The 26417-nt window shown below is 48.5% G+C and overlaps 1 protein-coding gene across 1 annotated transcript in view; it reads right to left on the reverse strand.

Annotated features, from left to right (window-relative positions):
* The window catches only part of LOC144828795 (E3 ubiquitin-protein ligase TRIM39-like), a 342704-nt gene that overhangs the window by 46831 nt on the left and 269456 nt on the right, over positions 1-26417 (reverse strand). Inside the window, exon 5 of the mRNA XM_078687274.1 lies at positions 10325-10374. Within this exon, the coding sequence (XP_078543400.1) occupies positions 10325-10374 (50 nt within the window). The remainder of the gene's footprint in view (positions 1-10324; positions 10375-26417) is intronic.

Below are 26417 nucleotides of genomic sequence, written 5' to 3' on the forward strand. Positions count from 1 at the left end.
AAATTGGCCTACCAATTCACGGTATGGACTGAGGGATGGACACTCTCTGATCCATGACGATGCCTCCACCATACGCACAAGGAATATTCATTTTATTCTTCAGTGCACAGTCTCCATACAAGAATTGATAGATTCCTCTGCTCTAGATCCATTATCACCCATGCCTGCCAGTCCACGTATCTAGCAAAAACCTTCTCCGATCATAGACCCCTAGAGCTCACACTTAACTGGGGTGTTGTGCCCACCCCAGTGCCTACCTGGAAGTTACATCCACAATTGCTGGAAGACGCTCCATTTGGCGCGACTCTTTCCAACACTATCACTAACTATTTGGCTGAAAATTGGAACACAGCCTCCTCTAATTTAATTGAATGGGATGCCCTGAAGGTAGTGGTGCGGGGAGCGTCGATAGGGCAGTTGGTAGGGGCCAGACAGGAGACACACCAACGTTTACAGGACATCGAAAAACGATTGGATACACTTGAGCGAGAGGCGGTGACAGACCCAGACAAGCAAGAGGCATTACAGTCTGCCCATATAGACCAGGCGGAAACACTAGAAACACTGTGGACAATAGACCATAGAGCATTCGTACAATGGAAGCACATGGAGGCGGACAGGTCCGGTGCACTGCTTGCCCGCATAGTAAGGGATAGACCAGATCAGCGAATCATAACTAGAATCCGTACACCTACGGGACATATAGTTCATACACAAAGGGAAATAAACACAGCCTGTTATGATCACCTTGGAGCGCTTTACTCACCACCTACTCCTGTGCAGGGCCCCTCTATCGCAGAATTTTTACAGGTACTCCCGAAGACGCACGAAAAGACATAGATGGTCCCATAACTCAACAAGAAATTTGAGCTGCAATTAAGGGTCTGAATCGTAACAAAGCGCCTGGGATTGATGTACTACCAGGTAAATGTTACCATACTTACTTAGAGACCATGGTACCCACACTGGATTCAGTATACAAAGTTGCCTTTGAGACTTGTCACCTACCACATTCCACCATGCAAGCACTGGTCACATCGATACCCAAACCGGGACGTGATGGCTTAGCGCTGCCCAATTATAGACCCCTTTCCCTACTAGCCACTGAATATAAAATTTTAAGTAAGGCCCTTGCTAATCATATACAGCCATATCTTAATACACTCATACATAGTGATCAATGCGGGTTCCTACCGAACCGTAGCACATCCCTTAACACCAGACGGTTACACTATGTGATGAAGGCTACTCCACATGTTTAACAATATGTGGGGTGCATAGCACTAGACCTTAGACTTGCCATAATTCCTTCTCTTGGGACTTCATGTTTGCGACTTTGCAACGTTTTGGGTTCCCAGACATATATCTCAAATGGGTTCGCTTATTATATACATACCCCACAGCCAGAGCACGCATATGACGTTTCATCTCGGATCAATATACTATTCATCGGGGTACAAGGCAGGGATGCCCACTATCCCCCCTGTTGTTTGTGCTCGCGCTGGAGCCCCTGGCTATTGCACTTAGAGTTTCGGCGGACCAGCTCGGCATCCCCATTGATGGTGTAGATCACCTACTATCCATCTATGCAGATGACATACTCTTGTATTTACGGGATCTGAAAGCTGACAATACCCCTCTTCCCTATTTGTCACTTTTGAACGTCTGTCTGGTCTGGCTATAAACCCAGGGAAATCTACAGCCTACTTCTTTCAGGAAATGCCATGCCTAAGTAACCTGCAGTTTGGCGACTACGCCCTACCGGTGGTCCCGACCACCTTTAAATATTTAGGCATTCAAGTCTACAGAACGCAGGCGGATCAAATTGAAGGCAACATAGTGCGAGCTATAATGGCCCTTCGTGCCAGTGTAGTATTCTGGTTGTCTCTACCGTTATCAGTGATGGGGAGAGTCGCCATCTCGAATATGGTAATGCTGCCTCGTCTATTATATTATTTTGTAAACATGCCCGTGGTTATTCCACAATCCATTTTTACCACACTGAATACTATACTGGTGAACCTCATCTGGGGCACAGGCCGCAGATGAATAAGCCTGCGGAAGCTCCAACTGAGACCCGAAGTGGGGGCCTGGGAGTTCCTGATTTCAGGGCCTACTACTACGCCAGTCAGCTCCAGTGGCTATCGTACTAGACTGCGGGGAGAAATCTGCAGAAGATTGGGTTTACGCCACATAGGTTAGACAGGGGTGAGTTGCACTCATTACTACTGCCTAGAGCCAAGATTCCTGCAAATAGCCCTCCCCTATTGAAGACTGCCTTACAATGCTGGAGGAAGGCATTATCATACACCTCCCCAGCGACCCCTTATGCAATGAACATCCCCCTCTTGGGTATTCCCACACCACAAGGCAGACTCATGAAGGCCAGGATACGGGACTGGGCAGATGCAGGAGTAGAGAACATCGGCGCATTCTTCGGGGATGGTACTATACTCGATCATGACTCTTTTCTACAGGCTACGGGCGCATCACCACGCCTATACTTACTACACGCTACAGTGCCATACTATATTAGGAACGCCTGGGCCCCACAGCGGAGTGAACCCCCGCAACATAACCTGGTACAACTCTTATACTACATGGGAACTTGGGGGCACTTGGTCCGTTGGCTATACACAGGTATCCGGACACATGCAGCAATCGCACTTACGTCCGTTAGAGCCCACTGGTCTGAGGACTCTAGTATTGAAATCACTGACAATGTCTGGAAATGTATGCTTGAACACCCCAAAAAAGTTTATCCAGACGATGGTCCTTCATAGATCATACCTTACCCCTAAGAGGATTCATCGCATGTTCCCAGACTCCTCCCATTGATGCCCCCGCTGTAAGGGAGATGAGGCGGACTTCCTTCATATGTTTTGGTCCTGTCCCTGCCTTTGGGACTACTGGGTGAGAGTCCGCCACTCTCTGAACGAAGTCACACAACTCCCGATTCCGGACGACGCTTTGAATTGACTCATAGGCCTCCGCAGACGCTCAGGGGTGCAGAAAGTGTGGTTAAAGTTTTTAGACTTGGCCCTCATTTTAGCAGTAAGAGCCCCCACAATGAGGTGGAAGTCCCCCAGATGTCCCGCGGTATTCACTTGGCAGGCTGACATGCTTCGGTGGGGGAGGTCTGAGGGTGCAGCTCTCCGTAGAGAGGAAGAGAGGGGGCTGAGAAAGCAACCCATCTCGATGGAATGGGAGGCTATGCTGATTGAACTTGAATCGATTGACTTATTTCCCCCACAGGATACCCCAACCATATGGCACATAATGTTGCTCTGCGACTTCTCATCTGTATTTTTATTTTTATTTTTTTATTTTATAAAGTTTTATATAGTGCGAACCAGATCCCAGGGGATATCAGAGCGCTTTACAAAATGATGAAGGTAGAGTATTGCTCCAGTATCGATAACAAAAGAATACCAAACAGTTGTAGGTCCCTAGACCCAGACCCACGCACTACAACCTAAGGACACTACAGTCCCTCGAGTGTTACGCCTATGGTCACCTACCCTGATTATCATGGAAGCTGAAGTAAGATCGACCAGGAGTTGGGGTTGGGCGGGCTAGGGAGGGAGGGGGACACAATTGAACAGGTTCTTCTTGTTAATTGGAAATTTGAAGGCTTTACATTGTCAAATTCTATATTGGAACTCCAACGTTTTAGTACTGACGATATCATTGGAGATCTTTGTCCTTGGTCTTTATATTTTATTTTTAAAGTTTTATATAGCGCGTACCAGATCTCAAAGGATATCAGAGGGCTTTACATGAGGATCAAATGAGTCAACAAATTACAACCGTTACCAGAGCATAGTAAAACACAGGCAAAGAAACAATGTTACAGGAATTCCTCAGGAATAGCTAGAGTAACAGTGATCATGGAGACACGAAACGGGGAGACGAGGAAAACAATGTCAGACGTCCAGCTGGGTAGATGACAGCCAGGGGCCAGTAGCTGCATGGGACAGTTCCACTGGGCATCGGCCATGGTTGCTCGGGATCCGCAGTTGGTGAAAACAGTTTTGGTGTCAGTGAAGAAAATGTGGTCAAATCGATTTTCTAGTAATTCCACCATATCAGCATGCCCACAACAAATCACATGGTAACATTCATTATCCAAGCATTTAGGCAGCAAGGTGTTCATCAGCTTGGCAGCATTTGAACTTGCATCTGAAGGATTCAGTATGACACAATTACCTGCTGCAATAGCACCAATATACGGTACAAGACTCTGCTGAATAGGGAAAGTCCAGCTACTAATAATAAGTACAACACCAACTGGTTCAGACTGCACAAAACAAATATCCAGAAGAGAGGTCATGCTTTTCTCCATTTCTCCAGGTTGTTTATTGTTTAGTGGGCTTCATTCTTCACGGTGGTGATCTCTGACAGAAGGGTTTCAAACCTAGGTTGACGCAAATCCTTCTGCAATGCTTCTACAAACGTATTTTCATTGTTTTCAAGCACCTGAAAAATAGCTTCTAATTGAGCAATTCGAAACTCCAAAGTCCTGGTTTTCCCAGATGCGAGCGCACCCCGGGACTTTCGAAGGGCTTCTTCACAAATCAAAGAGGTGGAGGGTTTCCGAGGCTCAACCACTGTCCTTCGCAGAGCTCTGAACCAACGAGAGGGAGAGTGGGACGGAGGATCCATGGCGGACCCGGGCGCCTCCAAGAACGGCGTCTGCAGCTGCAAGGAGCCTCGGACTTTTGACACCCGGCGGAAGTTGTGGTGGACAGACAGGTCAAGAGATAAAATGAAGACAAGGCGTGAGACTGCAAAGGGCAGAGGTGGGAGAGGGGCTGCCGGCATTTGCGGTTTTAATTTAAAAAAATAACGTCGTCCATGAAGTGGCTCGACTGGTTTTGTCTTGCTGCGGGAGCTGCTGACCTCTCACTGACTCATTGGTTCAAAATCACAACAAATCAGTAGTGAACGCCAGCTGGCTGTGGAGACATAGTTAAAGGTCCCAAAATGCATATGCATGACCCGGACGAAAGAGAAAATAAAGAAGCTTTCCCTTGGCAGAGAGGCCCTTCCCATAGAGTGAAATACGCCGAATCTGTATGCTGTAACTACTGCAAATACAAAAGACTGCCTCTGTAGAATACTCATTGCATTGTATAACGTGGCAAAGTCATCAATAAAGTCTGTTAAAAAAAGAGAAGTTGGCAGGGTATGCCCAGACGTGGGTCCCTTGCTCACTTTGCCACTGGATTCAAGCTAGCCTGGCTGATGACGGCTGATTGGCCTTACATCCGCGCATGAAACATTTGTCCTTCACGTAGCAAACACTCGCACAGAGGTGCATGCCCTTTTGAATACTGATCTCACACTGCATTTTGGTACTTTGATTCACACTATATTCAATGACTCGTCGACCACAGGCTTGGTGCACTTTTTTAAAGTAGTACGTTTTGGCCTTGTGACCTCATCCTAAACTATTTCTGGTGTGATACAAGCATTTTTTCATTCTATTTTTTCCAGCCTCTTTGGCGGTTTACCGTTAATTCTTGCCCTGGCTGCCGGTGTGCTGCTGTTAATTTGCTTGCTCAAGAATGGCTGCACCACCTGTTTCACACGACACTCTGCTGCTTCTGCTTCGCAACCAAATGCTTGATTACTATGGAACGCTGCCTCTGGCTATGTTGAGTGCTGCATATAGATTATCGTTTCGATTCATCTTTTTTTCATGCGTGCAACCTGTCTTCCATTGCCTGGATTGCTGTTTTGAATGGGCTCTGGATTTGTGTCTCTGCAACACAGTGTCTCCCAAACCGGATTATGACCAGCTGATGAGCCTCTTAGTTACTCATGAACTGCTATGTTCTGGCATCGGGATTATGGCCTTTGCGGCGATGCATGGAGTCCTAGGAAATTGGAATATTTGTGCAGCGGCACGTGACTTCCTGGCCCGCAGTTGTATTGAAGAATACCTAAGTTGTCCTCTGATGGTCCTAGAGGCTCCGGCTATTGAAGAACATGTATGTTCCTTTCCATTGCTGAATTGGATGGCTGAAATGTTCAGTGATGCTAACAACGACTTCCTATTGGAGGCGGTTGCAACGTACTGTGCCTATACACTGTTGGATTGAAGTGACATTTTTTTCTGCTTCATAGACACGTACTGGACTCATGTTTTTTTCTCTTCATTTTTTCGTTCCACACATTATATGTGTTAGACACTATATACCCTTGTTGGGTTTTGAATTTTTTTATGGTTACTGATTCGGAATTTTACTTCCAATTATCCAGTTTGGCAAATTTTTGAACTTGGTTCTGTCTCATTCGCACTTGAACTCTGCGTTCTAAAATTGCCCCCCTTCTTGTGCGTTCTCCGATCAAGGGAGCGTGTAGTGAGGTCAGGGTCTTGTGTGCATACATTGCTATGTTAGCATAAGCTTATTAGAAATGTAAACGCCATTTTATTCTTTTGCTGCTTTTGCTCACGACACTGCATATAACTGTTGTTGTAAGTTAGGCTAAGTGAATGTCTTCACATGAGAATGGCTTGTTTTTAACAATCCCTAGACTTACATCGTGACCCTAGTCTGCACAGTGAGTGCTAAAGCCTCCAAGGTTATCATAACAATGTAGCTGTTGTTCGGGCTGATCGGCTCACGTTTTAGACATAACATGCAGACAGCTGCATCTAACGAAGATTCTGGCGCCTTTAATATTGCACTGTAGGCATGATTTCAGGCACTTGGAAGAAATACGTTTCCCAGGGAGAAAGAACTTTTGCAGATCCTGATGTGATTCATTTCTGCTGATCTTTGAGGTATGGGGTCTCCTATTCAAGCCTAAGAGACCTTCTATATTTTATAAAACATAGTTCCTAGCTAGGGAGGGTGATATACTAGGCTCTATAGGACCTGTTTTCACCATCATTGTAATATGATTTCTCCTTTTGTGTTTTATGGAATTGTAACAATGCTGATCATATTATTTCTGATCATATGTCTGCTTGTGTTAGCAAAAATACTGCATCTTAGAGAACGTTGTTAAAATAAACATCTTAACCTTTCCCGTGTCTCTTTTTACTCCTGTTGTGGACTGGTATGAGAATAACAAACGAAAGAGTGTTCTTGATTCCCAATTTTTCCTGAGTGTAAACTAAGTCGCATGTTCTGGGTTGTCTAATCATTGGTTCCTTTGCTATAGGACGAAGAGCTAATGTGACACTGATGCTAGTCGGTTAGGGGTTCTAGGTACTGAAGTGAGTTTTTTGGTCCACCACAATTCACTGAGGCCCTGGGTCTCTGCGCACAGTTCTGTGTCTGAGCAGAATCCCTGCAACAATCTCCTAGTTTAGTGACCCAGCTAGACACCATCCTTCAGGGATGGTTCGATTGGTTGGGATTGGTAGACTTAGTGTGTGTAGCTACAACTGTAATTACAGGTGTAAGTCCGCATCAGGTAAACTCACGCAGATATACCACTCTGCAGATCTTGTTGTTGGACACTATGGGCCCGATGTAGGTAATTAGTATTTATCGATTTGTAAATACCGAATTTTACCGATTTAGTATTTACAAATCGGTAAATGCTATGTAGGTATTTTTACCGAATTAATTCCCGAATCGGGAATATTCGGTAATTACCGAATCGGTTTTTACAGATTCGGTAATTGCCATTTATTCCTATAGGCGTTGAGGCCCATAGGAACCTGGCAATTCGGTAAATACCGATTCGGTAAAATTACTGAATTGACAAGGGGGACAGGGTGTCACTTTGACACCCTGTTGCACCCCTGATTCAGGCTTGTGTGCTCACAGAGAGTCTGTCAGAGAGTCATCTTTAAGATCTGTTGTACGGTACACAAAGGACTTCATGGTTTGGGTCCCTCTTATCTGGCAGACAAGTTTGTGCCGTATGTCCCTTCCCGTGCTCTACGGTCCAGTGATCAATTGCTTCTTACGATTCCTAGGATCAAGCGGGCAAGGCAAGGGGGTAAGGCTCTGTCGGAAAGGGGACCGAAGATATGGAATGGCCTCCCTCTCCAGCTTAGGCAGCTTGAAAATCATCTGGCCTTCAGGAAAAAGCTGAAGACGTTCTTGTTCCAGGCCTAACCATACAGTTTAGAACTAGATTGCAGTCATGTAACTCGATCTCCTGCAGGTTCGGCAGTCATATAGCGCGGAGATACTCCCCTGGGAGTTTATTCTAGCGCTCTACAAACACGCAAATAAATAAATAAATACATGTGGCACACATACATGCCCTAAGGGCATGTATGTGTGCCACATGGCACAGGTATACATGCACAGATGTGCATGTACACAGGAATTCGTTATTTACCATGCAATACTATTACATGGTAAATAACGGATTCTTAAGGGCCTGTGGCACTGTTTCCAGTGCCACCTACATATAGATTTACCGAATCGGTAAATTTACCGATTCTGTAACATTTAGGCCCCCTACATCTCAATCACCAAATACCGGTCGGTAACGGCCGAAATCGTCCATTACCGACCGGTATTTGGTGACCTACATCTGGCCCTAAGTGTTTAAGATTCCCACAGACTTTGCAGACACTGCCTTTGGCTTTAGCTGTCCACAGATGCTGCCTACTCTTAAAACTAGACCTCAGCCAGGATCTGGGGTTCACAGTTAAGGTTCTGATTAGAGGTGGTGTGGACGAAAGACATTTGGTTGTGACGTGAAGGCCGGAAAGCCGAAGTCCATCTCTTGGGATGTCCAAACTCAGAACCATGTTTGCAGGGCACCTGTCTAGTCTTAGAAATATCTGAGAGAGAATAAATATTTGTATCGCAGGTCAGTGCAGCTAGTGAGAGGATCATTTTAATCGGTCCCAGGTCTGAGCTAAGCTCTAGTGAAGTCAAGACTACTGTGTTGTATGGGAGGGTTTTCACTTTCCCCAATAAATGTATTCAAAAACCCGACTATGTAAGGAAATAAAGCATTAGAATGTTACAGTGGGAACAAAGTAACATTAAAATGTGGGTGTCTGACTATTTACAAACATATTTTGGCCCCGGTATCTACATAAAGATGTATGAGCCAGGCCAGGGTAGGTTAGTGCAGCAAGGTCAGGGCAGGTGCATGCGCTAGGTCCATGTAAATTTAAGCACTAGGGCATTGTAGGTTCACACTGTAGGTCAGTGAGGGTGCATGCAGTGGGTCAGTGTAGGTGCATACGCTAGGTCATTGTAAATGCATACGTTAGGTCAGTGTAGGTCCATGTGCTAGGTCAGTGTACGGACATGCGCTGGGTCATTGTAGGTGTATGCACTGGGTCAGTGTAGGTGCATACGCTAGTACATTGTAGGTGCATGAGCTAGGCCATTGTAGGTGCATGTGCTAGGTCAGTGTAGGTGCATGCGCTAGGTTAGTGTGGGTACATGTTCTAGGTCAGTGTACGTGCATGTGCTAGGTCAGTGTAGGTGCATGCACTAGGTTAGTGTGGGTGCATTTGATAGGTCAGTGTAGGTGCATGTGCTAGTCAGTGTAGGTGCATGTGCTAGGTCAGTGTAGGTGCATGTGATGGATCAGTGTAGGTGCAAACGCTGGGTCAGTGTCGGTACATGCGGTTGGTCAGTGTAGATGCATGTGCTGGGTCAGTGTAGATGCATGTGCTGGTTCAGTGTAGATGCATGGGCTAGGTCAGTGTAGGTGCATGTGCTAGGCCACTGAGGTCCTAGCAGTATTATTAATTTGAGGTGTGAAAATACCACATCTGAATTTCTGATAAACTTAAAATGAATGCCCAAGGGAGAAGAATTATTTAAACAAAGGAAATGCAGCAGCATCTATACATAATGGAGAGAAGTGAACATCTAGAAAAATCCGGAAATTATACAAATCAAGTAACTGTACCCTGACTTGAGTGTACCTTACCATAAAAAAACATACTATACCATACCACCTGATCCCGTCTCAGATCATACCATCCAATCTCATACCACGATACCATAATATACTATATCATATCGCCATTCCATTCCCACAATACCAAACCATCTCATTGCACACACCACACCAGCCCATCCCATCCCACCATAACATATTATACCATAATCCCAACCCATAGCACATCACACCATCCAATCCGATCCTATCATAATGTTCTGCTCCAAACCATACCATATCACCTCATCCCATTCCTTCCTATCAGATACCATACCACCATAATATTCCATATCATACTATACATACCATACCATTCCACAGCACACCACACCACACCACCCCATACCCTATCATACCACACCATACCATGCCAGGCCATACCACACCATTTTTATAAACAGTCACATACAGAGATAATCATAACAATAGTATTTACCTTTATAACTCTTCACCGCCTCTAGGCTCTGAATCTTCAAATTATTACATCTGTAATAACAGGCAGATTATCTTTGTATTAAAGAGTGATGAAAGCTACAGTAACAAAGGATGAACATTACATAAGATCTGTATTTGAAATAAAATTCAATATTAAGAGCAGCGTCTGCGGTCGAGTGCTCAGTGTGAGTTACTGTTCATACACAACAGTCAAAGCTCTAACAATATCCAAATGTACCTTTAATATCTTATGACAGGATGTGGGTGTTCTAAGGCAGATAGCACAGTGACACCACCATGCTTCATGTGATGCCATGGAGTGCCACAATGTAGGTCTTCTAGGAGCGGCGGGTAAGTCAGTGAGAGCAGGGCTGACTAACAGATTACATCTGCTCCTAGTGGAGTCTCGAGTATATACTTGATAAATACTTTCTTAACTGAGGTCCACGTGTATTCCTGCCAGCACCCACAACACAACACTGACACACCCAACCCCTGCCGGTGTAAACCTTGTCACCTTTCCTCTAAAACCAAGATGTTGGGTAGCTTTAGTGGGATACATAAGGAAGGTTTTAACCCAGACCCCTTAGCAATGAAAGATTGGTTGCAAGACAAATATGTCCCATGTCTTACGGAACAGCAGATTTTAGGCTTTAGGGGAGGATCACAGAGGGAGAGATAAGGGAACAGGTTTGGAGGCTCAGTAAAGGGAAAGCATCAGGCCAGAGTGGATCCCATCTGAATACTATAAAAAATTGTTAAACACCTTGGTCCCTCTCTGGGTATCTTATTTTAATTAGATCTATCTGGAGGGCTGTTAAATCCCACCTTCCTGGTATGAGGCAGCTGTGGTTATGATCCTTAAGCCTGGTAAGCATGCTAGGTTAGCGGATTCCTATAGACCTATATTGTGTCATGTTTTTCCTATGAAGCCCTCTGTCATTTTCCTTATGTAAGCACTTTGTAGGCCGCTTGCTATTTTGCACACGTTACATAATCTTGCACGTTTTTGTGCTCCTTTAATTTTAGAAATAGACACTACATGCTTTTCGTTTTGCTGGGAAACTAGCACACAAGGACCGAAAAACATTGTTCTTTGTTATTATCTGTGGTTGGTCACTAACACCTAGACATAAAGACAAAGATTTAGCTGTTGTTTCTGTATGTACCTTCGTTATCATAGAACCCCGGTCCTGGCATTTCAACAACACTGACTCATCCACTCTTGGTATGAAACACTAGAAGCAGAGGTTCTGAAAGGAGAGCCCCACCAACCACCATGTAAAACAAGCAGTCTACTAAGCTAAAGGTATGGGGTCCGCTACAACAAAAACCCAGAGATCTATTTTATAATAATAATATCCCCACAAGCTAGGGTAGGTTTAGATAGAACTGTCAGCAATAATGACAAGGCTTTATATTGTGTATGTTTTTACAATCATGTTTCTTGCATTTTTAATCTGCATGTGTTTGGTGATTTTAGCACACAGATTTTACAGCAAAGCATGGTTCTTTTAATAAATATCGTAAGCTTTATTTGTGACTCTTTTTTGTGGATTCGTGTGAGAATGAAAGTTGTTGATCTGATACCACAACCCTTGAGTGGGTCTAGAGCAGAGGTCCTCAAACCTTTTGATGCCGAGATCCCCCTGTCAAAATATTTTAGGCATAAGGACCCCCCTCCTGAAAAAATTCTGGAACCTTGTACTCCTCCTCCTTGACAACCATAAACGCCCCCAGATCCCATGCCAAATAATTTTTATGGTGGGTAAATAATATTAAAAAGTGTTTAGGGGGGCGAGGCTTAGCAGGCGATGTGAGCAGACGTGCTCTGGAAGGGCTCCCGCATCCAGCCGCCTTTATAAGCAATTCAGGCGGAGCTGGGGGGCTAAAATCGACATACCTGGACTACGCCTGGGGTGTCTTGGTGACCGGCGTCTCCAGGAGAACCCTGGGCTTTTTGGTGGCAGCATTTGGCGACCTTCGGAGGCGATCAGTGGCGGGCCTGGCAAGGCCCCGCCATTTTGTGAGTCCCTCGGCGGAGTGCCCCTGGACTCGGCGGCAGTCTCCGAAACCTACAGGCGACAGAGGCGACATTCCTGGGTGGCAGTGATGGGACCCGGGCTGACACCGGGAGATCAACGGCCAGAGTGCGACAGCGTGGGCCCGGCCCCTGCGCTGGGCCTGGAGGGCGGTGCGACCCGCCATCTTGGGAGCGGGGCCTACACAGCGGGCATTGGCGCAATGGCACAGCGAGCGTTTGCGGGGACCTCTGCGGATCTGGAGCGGACCCTGCAGACGGGATAGGCGGACCGCCCGGAGGGCTTGCAGCGACGGCACAGGAGGAGACGACTGCCGGACGTGATCCCCGCAGCCCACCACTCGGCGACAAATCAGAAGGTGAGGGGCGGGAGGGGATCGGCAGGGCTGCCCGGAGGTGAGCCTGCGGACTGCGTGGCCTGGGGGCTGGTGGCGCCCGGCCGGTCACCCTCCCTGTGGCACCCACAGACACTGTGGAGTGGCCCTGATGCGCAGAGCTCTGAAGGGGGCTGAGGCGTTTTGCCCGGAGCTGAAGGCGGCAACTTTGTGACGGCCGGCTGGTGGAAGCCGGCAGACAATGGCGGCAGGGGCGAGGTTATGGACACAGAGATAGGCCCTCCCTGGTTGTCCCGGCTGACCCGAGCCCTGACTGCGGGCATTGCTCCGGCTGCTGGGTGCTGCGGCCTGCTTGACGTGCGGCAGCGGGGGTTGCTGTAGGGGGCTAGCTGACCGCCATCTTGGAACTGCGGCCCTCCCGCGGCCGCCATGCTGTGTTAGATTGCCTGGGAACGGAGAGACACGCTCTGTTTGGTGAAGCTGGTGGGCCCCTAACTTCGGAGGCAACTACAGGGGACAATCGGGCAGAAGACGGCGGCCTGGAGGTCAGATCTACCATCTTGCGCATTGACCGGCTTGGCCCTCCCATGTAGCTTGGTTGGTCCTATGGCGCTTGGGGACACTTTGCGCGGCCCTTGACTTGGATGAAGTTTTGTCTGTGCATATAAGGGCCCGGGTGCTCTCTCTGGATCCCCCCCCCTGTGTGCGCTTCCACTGCAACTTGACATTGCGGTCAGCGAAATATCCTGGCGCACAGAGGGCTGTGACCCCGCTGTGATTTTTGGCGCTGTGGTGTCTTGCTGCTGGGCATCGTGGTGAGAGACCACTGGACGGCGGAGCCAGGGAACAGCGTCTCAGGGACTGCAAGCCGGTGGAGATCTCACCTACACTCACCTCGCTATCATTGTTCAGGGGGTGAGTGACCCTGTGGGCAGCTGCGGGCTGGCACTGAGAGAGGCGTGGGGGAGAGGCTACTGAGGGGCTGCGATGGGGTGCTTGTACATGCCTTCCTACCCCAGTGCAACTGTTGGCCTTAGAGACACCACATCTAGCTGCCCTAGTGCCTGATGCTTGATTTTGCGGATCCAGCAGTTTGTGCTCTGCCTTGGGACTGAGGTGTGTGATCCAGCGAGGTTGGCGGCGGTGGGGAGCGGGCTGGCCCAAGTCCTGGGCCCTCTATTGCATGAGAGATCTGACCTGTCTCTGTTTCCGGAACTGGGGGTGCTAGTAGCTTTGTAGCTTCGTCCTTGCTCTGGGGGGGACCTGACGGGTGGTACCTCGGATTGGTGATCCCCCTCTCTTGCTTTGACCTGGTGTGCGGGGGTTGGACCTGCTTGATCCTCACTGTGCTGATAAGGTGCCGGGCACGCTGGGAGAGGGTTGGGAACTCCCGCCTTGAGTCTGCCTCTGGGACTGGGATCTTGGACTCCCTCTGCCCGACTGGTCGTTGCACCAAGGATCAATCGCTGGGTGTGCGGTGGTGGCTCTCGGGGTTCCCTGCCGACATTGAGAAGCTGGCGATGACGCGCTCAAAAGGGGGCAAGACCGACTCGGCTGTAGCCCCCAGAGACAATACTGTCATGGCAATGTGGGGGAAAGCGGGCTCGTCGTCTGTCGCTGAGGGCTCATTTCGGGCTGCCGGGGACTCCCCGCCGGTCACTCAGGCATTTATGACCTCCTTTATGTCGGAGCTTAAGATGGAGATCGGCTCTCTTCGGTCTGAGGTTCATACATACATCAAGGAACTGCGGAGGGAGGTGACGGACCTGGGGGACCGAGTGGGTGGACTGGAGAAGACGGTAGATGCCCGCACTATGTATCAGGAACAGTTATGGCAGCGGCTGGCGGTGCTGGAGGAGCAGAATATAGAACTCCAAGTGAAACAGGAAGATTTGGAGAACAGAAGCCGCCGGAACAATCTCCGCATCCGGGGGATTCCCATCGGAGAAGAAGGAAAGGACATTATGTCGTATGTGGCGCAGCTTCTCCACGAGGTCTGGGGTGATGAGAATGCCTCCCCGCCGGCTTTGGACGGAGCTCACCGTGTTACCGGGCCCGCGGGGAGGCCGGGACTTCTCCCTGACATCCTGACCCGTGTTCACTTCTTTACGGAGAAGGAGGCCATCTGGAAAGCAGCGAGAGACAACCCGGACCTGAGATACAAGGGGCACAGAATTCAGATATTTCAGGATCTGGCGCTTAATACCCTGAAGAGACGGCGAGTCTTTAAGCCAGTGACGGAGAAACTACGAACATTGGGCATCTCCTATCAGTGGGGCCACCCATTCGCGCTCATCTTCCAGTGGGAGACCAAACGGAAAATCGTCAGAACATACACAGAGGCGGCACAACTCCTTCACTTACCTGCATCGCCACCAGCGAGCCCGTCACGCCCTCGTAGGCAGGAGAGGACACCGGCCAAGCCGGACTGGACCATGGTGCAGCGGCACCGCCGCACTCCACCTTTGGATGAGGGGACGGCGTCTCAGGCCAAGCACGACATTATTGAACATATTAGGTCTTTGGAGGGGGACAGAGACGTCCTCGATGCTCGCCCCATGACGCCATGACTCGAAAGGCGGCTGTCCACTGCCCAGTGGGGGATTAGCTCACAGATCGTGTCCGTGTCTTGTTGAGGAGAGGCCGGAAACACGATGCCCCATACTGTACCCTGGCTCCTGGCTTGAGGGGTGGGGGGTGGCGGGAGCGCCCAGATGTTGGACCTTTGAAGCCGCCACAGACCTTCCCCAAGCTGTCCCTAAGGGAGTGACATCCCAGAGAGTATCCACACCCGAGGGTGTAGGATGCACTATACCGGGGACAGCGTAATTCGGCCCTGTTGGCCGCTGTTGTTGATCCCAGGGGTGTGGCCTAGCTGGCTGCCTCCTGTTCTCTTGCTCTTTTCTTTCTTTTCTTCCTTCCTACTGATCACTTTCCTCCTTTTTCTTCTCTCTTCCCTCGAGTGCCTGGGAGTTGATGGATGGGGTGGGCTGGTATGGAACTATAGGGGTGTGCGCTTGTTGTGTGCATGGAGTGTCTTTAGTGCGGAGTAGAGGGGCGCGGGTGGCCCTTGTGTGGATCCTGGTATGACGACAAACTTGCCTAGCTCTTTGAAGGTTATGACGTTCAATGTCAAGGGCCTTAACTCACCCAATAAGCAGAGGCAAGTGTGGCATTATCTCCTTCAGCAGCGCCCTGACATCATATTTCTACAGGAGACACACCTCTTGCAGGCGGACACTAAGTGCATGGCACATCCCAGGTATCCTCTCCAATTCTGGGCTGCAGCGGACTCCAAGACAGCGGGGGTGGCAATACTGTGCAGAGCTGGCATCAGGTGGGGAAAGGACAGGCCCTTTCGGGGTGGAGACGGGCGCTTCCTTAGAGTGAGTGTGGAGGTTGGGCGCCGCCGATACACCCTATGCAATATCTATGCTCCTAATCAGACACAGGACCGCTACGTTCGAGACCTCCTGCGGGAACAGGTGCCACTGGGGGGTCCTTCGTTAATCCTGGGGGGGGGGGGGACTTCAATCTAGTCTGGGACCCGGATATGGATCGTGGTGAGGGGTCCTAAAGCGGCGGGGGGGCTATGTCCTCTGCATTGCATAAACAGATATCGGACCTCGGATTGTTAGATGCATGGCGTCACCACTCTCCAGGTCGGAGGGAGTACTCATTCTACTCCCATGCGCATCGTTCCTACTCTCGAATCGATTATTTATTTATTTCCCATGATCTTTCCCGGGACGTCCTCGGGGTCAATATGTCAGACATCTCGCTATCAGAGCACGCTCATGTTGAGCTGCTCTTGCAGGACCCAGCCGCTTGCCCCGCTCGGGAAACAAGGTGGCGCTTGCCACCGGGCGCTCTCCGGGATGCGGCCGATGTAGAAAGCGTCAGGGAGGCTATAGACTCCTACTTTGATAGCAATGACTTGCCGGAGACGCCATTCCCGGTGGTCTGGGATGCCTTTAAAGGCTACAATAAGGGGGCACATCACCTCTCTCTCAATCGCACGGGCTCGAGAGACGCGGTCACTGGAGGATAAGCTAGTGGGAAATATTAAGAAAGCGGAGGTGCAGGATCAGGGCGGCTCTTCCCTAAAGTCGAGGAGGCGGCTGGTTAATCTTAGGGGGCAGCTCAGGCTGCTGCGTACTAACAGAGCGGAAAAGTCATTACTTGCGCTGAAACAGAGGTACTACGAAGGGGGATACAAAGTGGGGAGGTTGCTGGCGGGTCGTCTGAGGGCGCGTGCAGCCAAGGCACACATCGCCAATGTCCAAGTGCCGACTGGGGAGAGAGCTACGACGCAGACAAGCAAATGTGAGGCATTCAGGGATTTTTACTCAGCTTTATATCGGGAGGAGGCACCGCCCTTGGAGGCAATGGAGGAGGTCTTGGGAGCCTACGGGGGGGCGACGCTGCACCCCCATCACGCGCAGTCTATGGAGGGCCCTATTACTCAAGAGGAGATAACAGCGGCTGTGCGGGAACTCCCATTGGGGAAAACCCCGGGGCCGGATGGTCTTCCTCTGTCTTTCTATCGCATGTTCCAGGTGCAACTTCGGCCCTACCTTCTTAGGTTATACAACTCCTTCACTGACGAGGTGGGACCGTCCCTTGATATGGGAATGGCCGAGATTGCCCTAATTCTCAAGCCTGGCAAGGACCCTACGCTGTGTGCGTCTTACCGCCCGATAGCCTTTAAAATTTACACTAAGCTGCTGGCGAAGCGACTGGACCCACATATGCCGGGCTTGGTGGATTCTGATCAGGTCGGCCTCATCCGTAATCGACAGGGGGCGGATAATGTGCGCAGGATCGCACACCTGGTAGGCAAGGCGCATCATTGGCAGATTCCGGCTTGCCTTCTGTTGTTGAACGCGGAAAAGGCATTTGACCGGGTGGACTGGTCCTTTTTGCGAGCGGTACCACATAAAATGGGGTTCAGTCAGAAGATGATTGCCAGAATCATGGCGCCATATCTGGCTCAGCGTGCCAGGGTCCGAGTAAACGGGAAGCTAACGGCACCGTTCATCATTTCTAGGGGCACTAGGCAGGGTTGTCCGCTCTCGCAGCTGCTGTTTGCTCTCGCAATAGAACCCCTAGCGGATATGATCCGGCGAACCTCTGACATCCATGGCATATCACTTGGGGGTCGGGAGAACAGGGTGGCGCTCAGCCACGAGCCGTGGAGGGAGTTATGGTGGGGCAGGGAGGCGGGGAGGGGGAGGGGCGGGGTGGAGGGAGCTAAAAACCAGCATATGGATAATTGAAGGTAAGTAAACAATTCAATTAATAAAACAAATTTGGTAGTGCGCCTTGCATCGCAAAATGCGATGCATTCTTGCGCTGACGAGGTCTCGCGAATCCATCCCGGCTGTGCACTCGGTGCTGACCCTTTTCGAACGGGCCTCCGGCCTGAAGATTAACCATGATAAGTCCTGGGCCCTTAATCTCACCATTCCGAAACATGAGGTACCCCTCCTGGAGCAGCTCGCTCCATACCGGTGGACCGCTCATCACATTCGTTATCTTGGTCTCCAGCTGACACCATCGCTAGAGTGTGGACGCAAGTCAACTGGCGGGAGTGTCGGCGCTCGGTCCTCGAGGACCTACGGAGGTGGGAGCCGCTTGTACCGTCTTGGTTGGGCAGGCTCAATGCTATCAAAATGTCTATCCTCCCCAAAATTCTGTATTTATTCCAGTGCCTTCCTACTCCCATCCCGTTGTGTAATATATGGGGCCTACAGAGGGACCTCACCAACTTCATCTGTGGGAGAAAGAGACCCCGCTTCTCTCAAGCGCTTATTATTATTACTGGGCGGCACACCTCCGCTTCAAAGTGGAATGGGGAGTGACGGAAAGTGAAAAGGTGTGGCTACATATGGACCGGGTGGTAGTCGGGCGTACCATCTGGGACCTTCCGTGGCGACAAAAGATGGGGCGCTCTCGGAGTGCGTACATGGCAATACCCACGATGTTGGAGATATGGAACAAGATAGCTGTGCGCAAGGGTCTTACAACGTTTCCCTCGCCGCACACCCCAATAGAGGGGAACCCGTCCTTCCCACCGGCTTACCATACGACTGCCTTTAGCAAGTGGGCACAGGGCAATTGCAGGGTGCTCACAGATCTGTTTGAGGGGGGATCCCTCAAGACATTTGCCCACTGTAGGGAGGAGTTCTGGGTCCCGCGTGAGGCTGGGATGCAATATGCCCAGTTAAGACATTAGGTTACTGAAGATGGAACATACCAGGCGGCTACTCGTGCCTTCAACCCCTTTGAAAAGCTGGTCCGCCACTTCGGTGACTCAAAGGGATTGATATCACGGATCTACCAGATCTTGCAACATCCAAAAGAGCTACCCTCACACCCGTATCAGCGCCGCTGGCAGTCAGTGACAGACACCGAAATTGCCCCGGCGCAATGGTCTCGACTGTGGCGGGACATCCCCAAAGTGTATCGTAGTATTTCGCAACAAGAGAACGCTTATAAGATAATGACCCAGTGGTACTATACGCCTCAGCGTCTGAGCAGGATGTTCCCTGCGTCCTCTTCTTTGTGCTGGCGGTGTCAATATGCCATCGGAGATTTTATTCACATCTGGTGGGCGTGCCCATTGCTGACCATCTTCTGGAAGGAGGTCCTCAGCCACATCAGGGGGGGGTACTGGGATTCCCTCTGCCTGAAGCCACAAGCATGTTATTGTTAGGTATCAAGCCTGCTGGTCTGGGGGCGCTAACCCGGAGCGATTGGATATTGGCGCTGCAAATGCTAGGGGCAACCAGGCAACTCATAGCCCTGTATTGGAAAAAGCCTGAGGCGCCACCAATCACAGCCTGGTTCGTGCGCCTGTGGCATGTTATTACGATGGAGCTGTCCACGGCTAGGTTGCAAGTCCGGGACACGCGCTTTAAGGCTGTGTGGCTACCCCTGGTCCGATATTTATGTGCTGTGGAGCATGCGCGACATATGCCTGCTAAGTTAAGGGTGCTGCGGCTGGTTGAGGACGCGGTGGCTCCTTCTGAACCAGATAGGCTGCTGGCGTGGGCATCTTAGAACGCCCCGCCCCGGCTACCGAGGGTGCTGGATTGAAAGCCGATGTCATGCAGTCCCCTCTACCCCTCCTCCTTGGATGAGTGTGGCACTACCTATGAATGTCTTTCCGATTTCTCTTTATCTACTTCTTCTTCCTCTCTGTACTATCTTGCTGTCTATGCTTTCCTTGTTCTGTAGGAGTTCGGTCCGTGATGGACAGTTTGTTCTGTTTACGTTGTTCCTTTGTTCGTATCAGACTTCCGAGACTGGGCTATTACCTGCAGCGACTGATTGATTTGAGCTTCATACCACATGACGCGGCCGGCCCCAAGGGGTTGTAGGCGAAACGCTGTGTACAATAGATCTGAATGGGAACCTTCTAATAGTTATGTATGTGCTATCTGACACGCGGCCGGCCCTGCATGGGTTGTAGGCTTAACACTGTGTATTGCTCAGTCTGCTGACTGCTATGTGTTCTGAAAATAAAAAGACTTGAAATCAAAAAGTGTTTAGGGAACCAAAAGTTTGTGGGTGACTGTGGTTCGGTGTCAGAGGCTTATTACACAGTTCAAACAAAAAGTTTCCAAAAAGAATTACCCCAAAATTCACAATGGTACTTTATTTTTCACAAATAAAACATAATTTGGCAAAACTTATTTGGATGATAACACCTTTCTGAACTAATGTGATGGGTGCGAGAGATGGTCAATGTGTTAGTACACCTCATTAGTACATGTTTAACACCCAAATATAGCAATGAGCAACAAAACGGTGACCAGTCTAGCTTTGCAAAGGACCCTTTACTGTGCAACAACAGGTGTCACTGCTTTTTAGTAACTAGTGAACCGGCTGAGCTATAAATAAAAAAAATTTTTTAAAATCAGCAGCTTATGTGGTAGATGATTGACTATGTGGCAAATCTATAATTATGCAAAACATCGCCACTGCTTCACACTGGCATAATCCCAGTGTCCCTGGGTATGAGGGCTGTAATGCATGGGTTGCAACTTGAGTGCTCGGCATCCGAGGAGAACCATACTGAATTTCATGGGATGCTGACGGCTTGGCTTTTACAGCTGCATTGAACTGGAGGTTGCTGAACATCATTCACCATAATTAAAACATACCATTAACAGTAATTAATGGTGAACGGTAATGTCTAAGTAGAATGCTTTCTATAAATCCAGGGGAGAAAGTAGTCCATTTATCTTCTTTCACACTGTCTAAAAAGGTTTTATTTGTAACACTAGCTTACCCGTCGCGCGTTGCTGAGATCTCAGAAGAAAAGAAATTTAAGGAAACTTGTTATGATAACATTCAATTTACATTGAGTCATTTTTATTATTGAAACTTATTCATTTTAATATGGAAAACATTTTAAAGTGTTGTTTTAATTCTGTTTATTTATTCGAGTCTTGTAAATCAGAAGTTTTTTCGACGCGTGAGCTGGCCACATACAGTTGTCCATGTGAGAAGCACGGATTCTCCAAATCTAGTCCACACACTTGCAGCAATTGTCCTTGTGCTTTGTTGATGGTCATTGCAAAAGCGAGTCGCACCGGAAACTGTAAACGTTGCGTACACGAATAAATCAGAAGGTTTTCCGACGCGTGAGCTGGCCACATACAGTTGTCCCTGTGAGAAGCACGGATTCTCCAAATCTAGTCCACACACTTGCAGCGATTGTCCTTGTGCTTTGTTGATGGTCATTGCAAAAGCGAGTTGCACCGTAAACTGTAAACGTTCAGTATTGGAAAGAATATGAGGGCCCTGGGTGGCCGGGGGGCCGATATTTAACCCATTTTTCTATTTTTTGATTTTTGCCAGAAACCTTCGTGGGAGTGTACTCAACAAATTTTAACACATTTTGTTAATTATTTTTTTTTTAAATATATATATTTTTTATTTTGTAATTTTTTTTTAGCCAGAAACCTTCGCGGGAGTGTACTCAACAACTTCCCAAAGTTTCATGCCGATCGGATGAACGGTGTAGTAATGCATAAAGGACAAACGGACATACTTTGGTTTTTATATATATAGATTATGAAAACAGACGCTTCTATTTTAGCAAAAACGGACTCCTGTTAGTATTAGTTTGCTGCTGTTAACTTCAGTCATGTTTGGGGAGGCTGGAGGGCATTGAGAGTCTGAGAATGGGGGCTGGGTCAAAAGTGCGGCAAAAAACTAAATATTCTTTATGTTTTTAAGATCTTTCACTGTCAAGAAGCTTCATATAAAATAAGGAGCAGCTTAAATTAAAAATACATTTAAAAAAACTTGCTACAAAGTGGGAAATGCACTATAGTACATTATTGAAACTAGTACTTATTCCACCTCAAACTAGAGAGGCATAGAATTAAATCATGGTTTGAGCAGTGGAGAATATAAGCCCATAGACACTGAGGTAGTAAGGTAACTCAGTTCCTACCTGCTGACGTTCTATGGTCCTAAGCATAGTTCTGTTCCTGAGCAGAGTCCCTGCAAAAGTTGTTGAACTAGGATTACAAAATCTTCACAGGAATCTTGGCTAAGAGATTGTCAGATGTCCTTCAAACATTAATCCATTTCGATCAAAAGGGTGCCTGGCAGACAGCTGTATGAATCAGCCCATCGATTTATCGGTGCAAATATTATGGCCAAAGCCTCTAATCTCCTGTTGACAATCGCAAGAATTGATGCTGCTAAAACATTTGATAGTGTTATTTGGGTCTATCTTTGGTAGGTATTGTGGTATTATGGTTTCAGTCGCAATGTTACTGGAGTTGTACAAATGTTATGTAAGGTGCCGGCAGCCAAGATTTTGGTTAATGGCGAACTTACAGCTTTGTTTCAGACATCCAAGGGAACTAGGAAGGGGTGTCCTTTGTCGCCAGTTGTGTTTTTTCTATATATTGAGCCCTTTTCTCAGATGATTTGGCAGGATAAGACTATTCTTCCCTTTGAGGCTGCAGTGTTACCAACCAAAATAGCACTGTATTCTGATGACATAGTTCTGTAGACATCGAACCCAGAGCAGTCTGTTTCTAAACTTGAGATGCACGCCAGAGATTTTGGGAGTCTATCAGGGCATCTAATCTATAAGGGGAAGACAGAAATTATGACATGGGCTAAAGAGAAGGTAGGGCTTCAAACTAGAAACCAAAGTAGGTATCTAGGGATCATTGTAACTCAGAGTATGGAGGAAAAACCGGATGTAAACCTAAATATGATACAATTCATTTATGTGAACAAAATTGTGTCTTTATCAATGAATTCACCCGTTGTGAACTCCACATAACCCCCATCTTGCTAACAATGTAGTCCGGCAAGCACTGAGACCTAGGCCTTAGGAATTGATTGACAGGTCACAGGTGGGGTAGCACATATCCGGCAGACAAATGAAAGGACAGAAAACCTTGGATGACTCCCATAGATAGGCGAAGCAACACTACAAGGGTCAAGGGAGATTGGCCCCAATAAAGCATGCATGGCAAAAGGGGGTACACACACTCCTAAAACACCATAACGTCAGATGGCGCATGAGTTAGGAACATAGAGCCATTCAGAACACAGAACATGCAGTGATCACGCACTTCTCATGCCAGACATTTGGACACGTTACACTAGCCGCAGTTTGTCTATGCAAGGGCGAGGCCCACCTGGATTATCCATTAAAATTAATTCATGACTCTAGAAAAAGCAACGTACATTCCTCACCATACAAGGATTGCCGGAAACATGTTATTGCCTAAAATGAACTGCATAGAAGAATGCTACAGATCGATTGAAAATTGAGATATTCCTCAGACCCTGTGCCCGTTACTGTTCTCTCGGCCGCTATGTTTAATTAAACAAACTGTTCCTGTTTTGCCAAATGCCTCTTGATTCTTGTTTTTCAAAGGTATTTCATGTTCAAGCAACACCATGATATAGATGCTCTCCTGACAAGATGGTGGGAGAATTCGCCCCTCAGTGTCCAGGGGAGGGTGAACATCATTAAGATGGTTGTTCTTCATAAGGTGATCTTGTTTAACGCTATACCACTTCCCTTCTTCAAAAAGATTTTTTTAAGAAATTGCAAGGGAGGGCCAGCAGCTTTATATGGGTATCCAGGGGAGGCAGGATCTCAGGAAAAAAACTCTGGAGGAGATTGAAGCAACGAATATGTTTTTGTTTTAGTTTGGGGACCCAAAGCTTTTCAACAAGGTAGGTTGAAGGTACTCCTACATACCCTCACTACAGAGGCAGACAGGCACACAGCCCTTGCCACTGTAATCACAGTCATGACTGCTCTAGAACCTTGGAGGGATTAACACACAATCCCTGCTACAGTAATCACCATCATCACTGCTCTAGAACCTTGGTGGAATTAGCGCACAACCGCTAACACCGTACTCCCCATCACTTTGAACCTTGAAGGGATGAGCACACAGTCGCTAACACTGTAATCATCACTGCTCTAGAACCTTGGTGGGATTTAGACTGAGCCGCTCACACTATAATCACCATCATCAATGTTCTAGAACCTTGGTGGGATTAGCACACAATACCTACAACTTTAAACCCCTTCATGGTTGCTCTAGAACCTTGGTTCAATAAACACACAATCCCTGAGACTTTAAACACCGTATTCCCTGTTCTAGAACTTTTAATAGGATTACTGCACCATACTACTTCTGCAGAGAGAAGTCATGTCCCTATATACTGTAACCCTAAGGCACTGTTACTTCTTAGGATTCTTTGTTTCATCTTTGGCTAAACTTGTCTGTGGCATCCATAGGATCTATCTGTCCATTTTTCCTATAGGGAATCCAAAGGATCAGCATAGGCCTTCATTTTTTATTAATGATAGATAAGATTGCTGTCTGGACTCCTCTTTGTGTTTATAGTTGTGGAGAACGAGTTGTGTTAAATAAGGTCCCAACTGTGCACTGGAAGTCCCCACGTCCACGAGGATGTGCATCCATAACCATTTACTCAATCCCATGCTGGGGTTACACTACAACTAAAATGCATCAATCGGATTAACTTTACTGGGTAAAAAATGGGATGCCAGCCATTTGGCTTTTATCTTCATGGATTATGCAGTCAGAGCTTCCCAGCTCCCACTGATTCTCACTTGAAAATATGGTAACATTGATCTACACCTGATTGGTACATTTAATTTACTTGTTAAGTCTTAGTATATCGTACTACCTCCAGCCAGGGTCAGTAAATTAAATGCTACTAGTGGGCACAAGCATCCGTTACACCACTTACTAAAGTAGCTATTTCCAACATGCCTTAGGCCGGCCACTGTGTTTTAAACTGACATTTTGACCTGGAAAAATATACCTTGCGCCAGGCCTAAACCTTCCTGTTTAATAATTACAAGGGCAGGGTGCATGGTATTTAAAAAGTTGGACATGTATTTAAACACAATTATCAGCATAATGATGTACAATATATGCAAAAATGTACTTCTGGTGCTGCCCAATCAATAATATAGGAAGTGTGTGTTTATGCTCTACATGTCCTAGCAGTCATTTTTAGGTCGAGCCTTAACAGCGTTGGAGCTGTAGGCGCTCTTTTGTATCTACTTTGTGGAGTCTGACTCCTCCTTTGATTAGGATTGGCTTATCTGTATGTTATTTAAGAATTGGAGCATGGGGGGGCATGGCCAAGAGGGCAGCCGAGTAGGACACATTTACTTGCCGCTCTGTCCTGCCATCCGGGCCCGGCTTGCATAACATTGATCAGAGGGGCCCAGTTTGCATCTATGGACCTCTGCGGGGTCCAGACATTGCTCTGGCATAGTTGAACGCTGCCAGAGGCAGCAGAGACCCGAGACGGCAGACCTAGGAGCCTGACGACGCTGCCGTGATCAAGGCCGCGGACCACGCAGTGAGGCACGGCGGGCGGGGCTCGCCTTCGTAGTGCCTGCGACGTCAGAGGCACAGCGCCGCCCGGCTGTGGAGCAGGCGGCACCACATACAGCGGAGCAGCCTACCTGACTGAGCGAGGTGACACAGGCTCCAACAGATCTGAGGACGCAATAACAGCACCGGCCCTTGACGTCGCGATCTGGCGGTGAGCTGCAGCTGGAGGGTCCAGATCTACAGCTATCATTGTGGTTGCTTCGGCTGCCGGAGCCCTGTTAGGCCCTGGCCTCTCCACTGGGGTTCGGTTGAGCCTTGCGCAGTCACGGCTGAAGGCGATAGGGGCCGGAGCCGGCTCCCGCGTGAAATGCGACCTAGCTGATTGAGCAGATCTTGAATCAGCAGTGTGTGTGGCCCAACTGATTATGAGTGAGCGGCTGGGGGAGCGACATAGAGGTGCAGAGCCCCGGGAGCACGGATCGGGAAGCCCTGCAGCGGCAATCGACAAGTGGTGAGTGTGGGCCTAGTGGATCCAGTGACGTGTGGCCAGGCCCCCTACCCCCCCCGTATCCTGAGGCCCCACACCGACACTAGCCCAGGAGAGGGGCGATCACCGGTGGGCGCACTTGGGGCTTAGTGACTACGACCTTGACACTCTCTCATCACCCCTGGGATATCACTGCAGAAATGGGCCTACTCCACCCTCCGGACATTAGCAGTAAGCGCTGAGCAAGGGGAGCATCAGCCATGAGACACGCCACGTGTGACGTTATACCTAGGGAGTACAGTCTGCAGCCCGCACCCCTCACTGCCTCGCAAACTTGGCCCTGGCACGGG

Source organism: Lissotriton helveticus, chromosome 4_1, assembly GCF_964261635.1.
Source record: "Lissotriton helveticus chromosome 4_1, aLisHel1.1, whole genome shotgun sequence".
Lineage (NCBI taxonomy): Eukaryota > Metazoa > Chordata > Amphibia > Caudata > Salamandridae > Lissotriton > Lissotriton helveticus.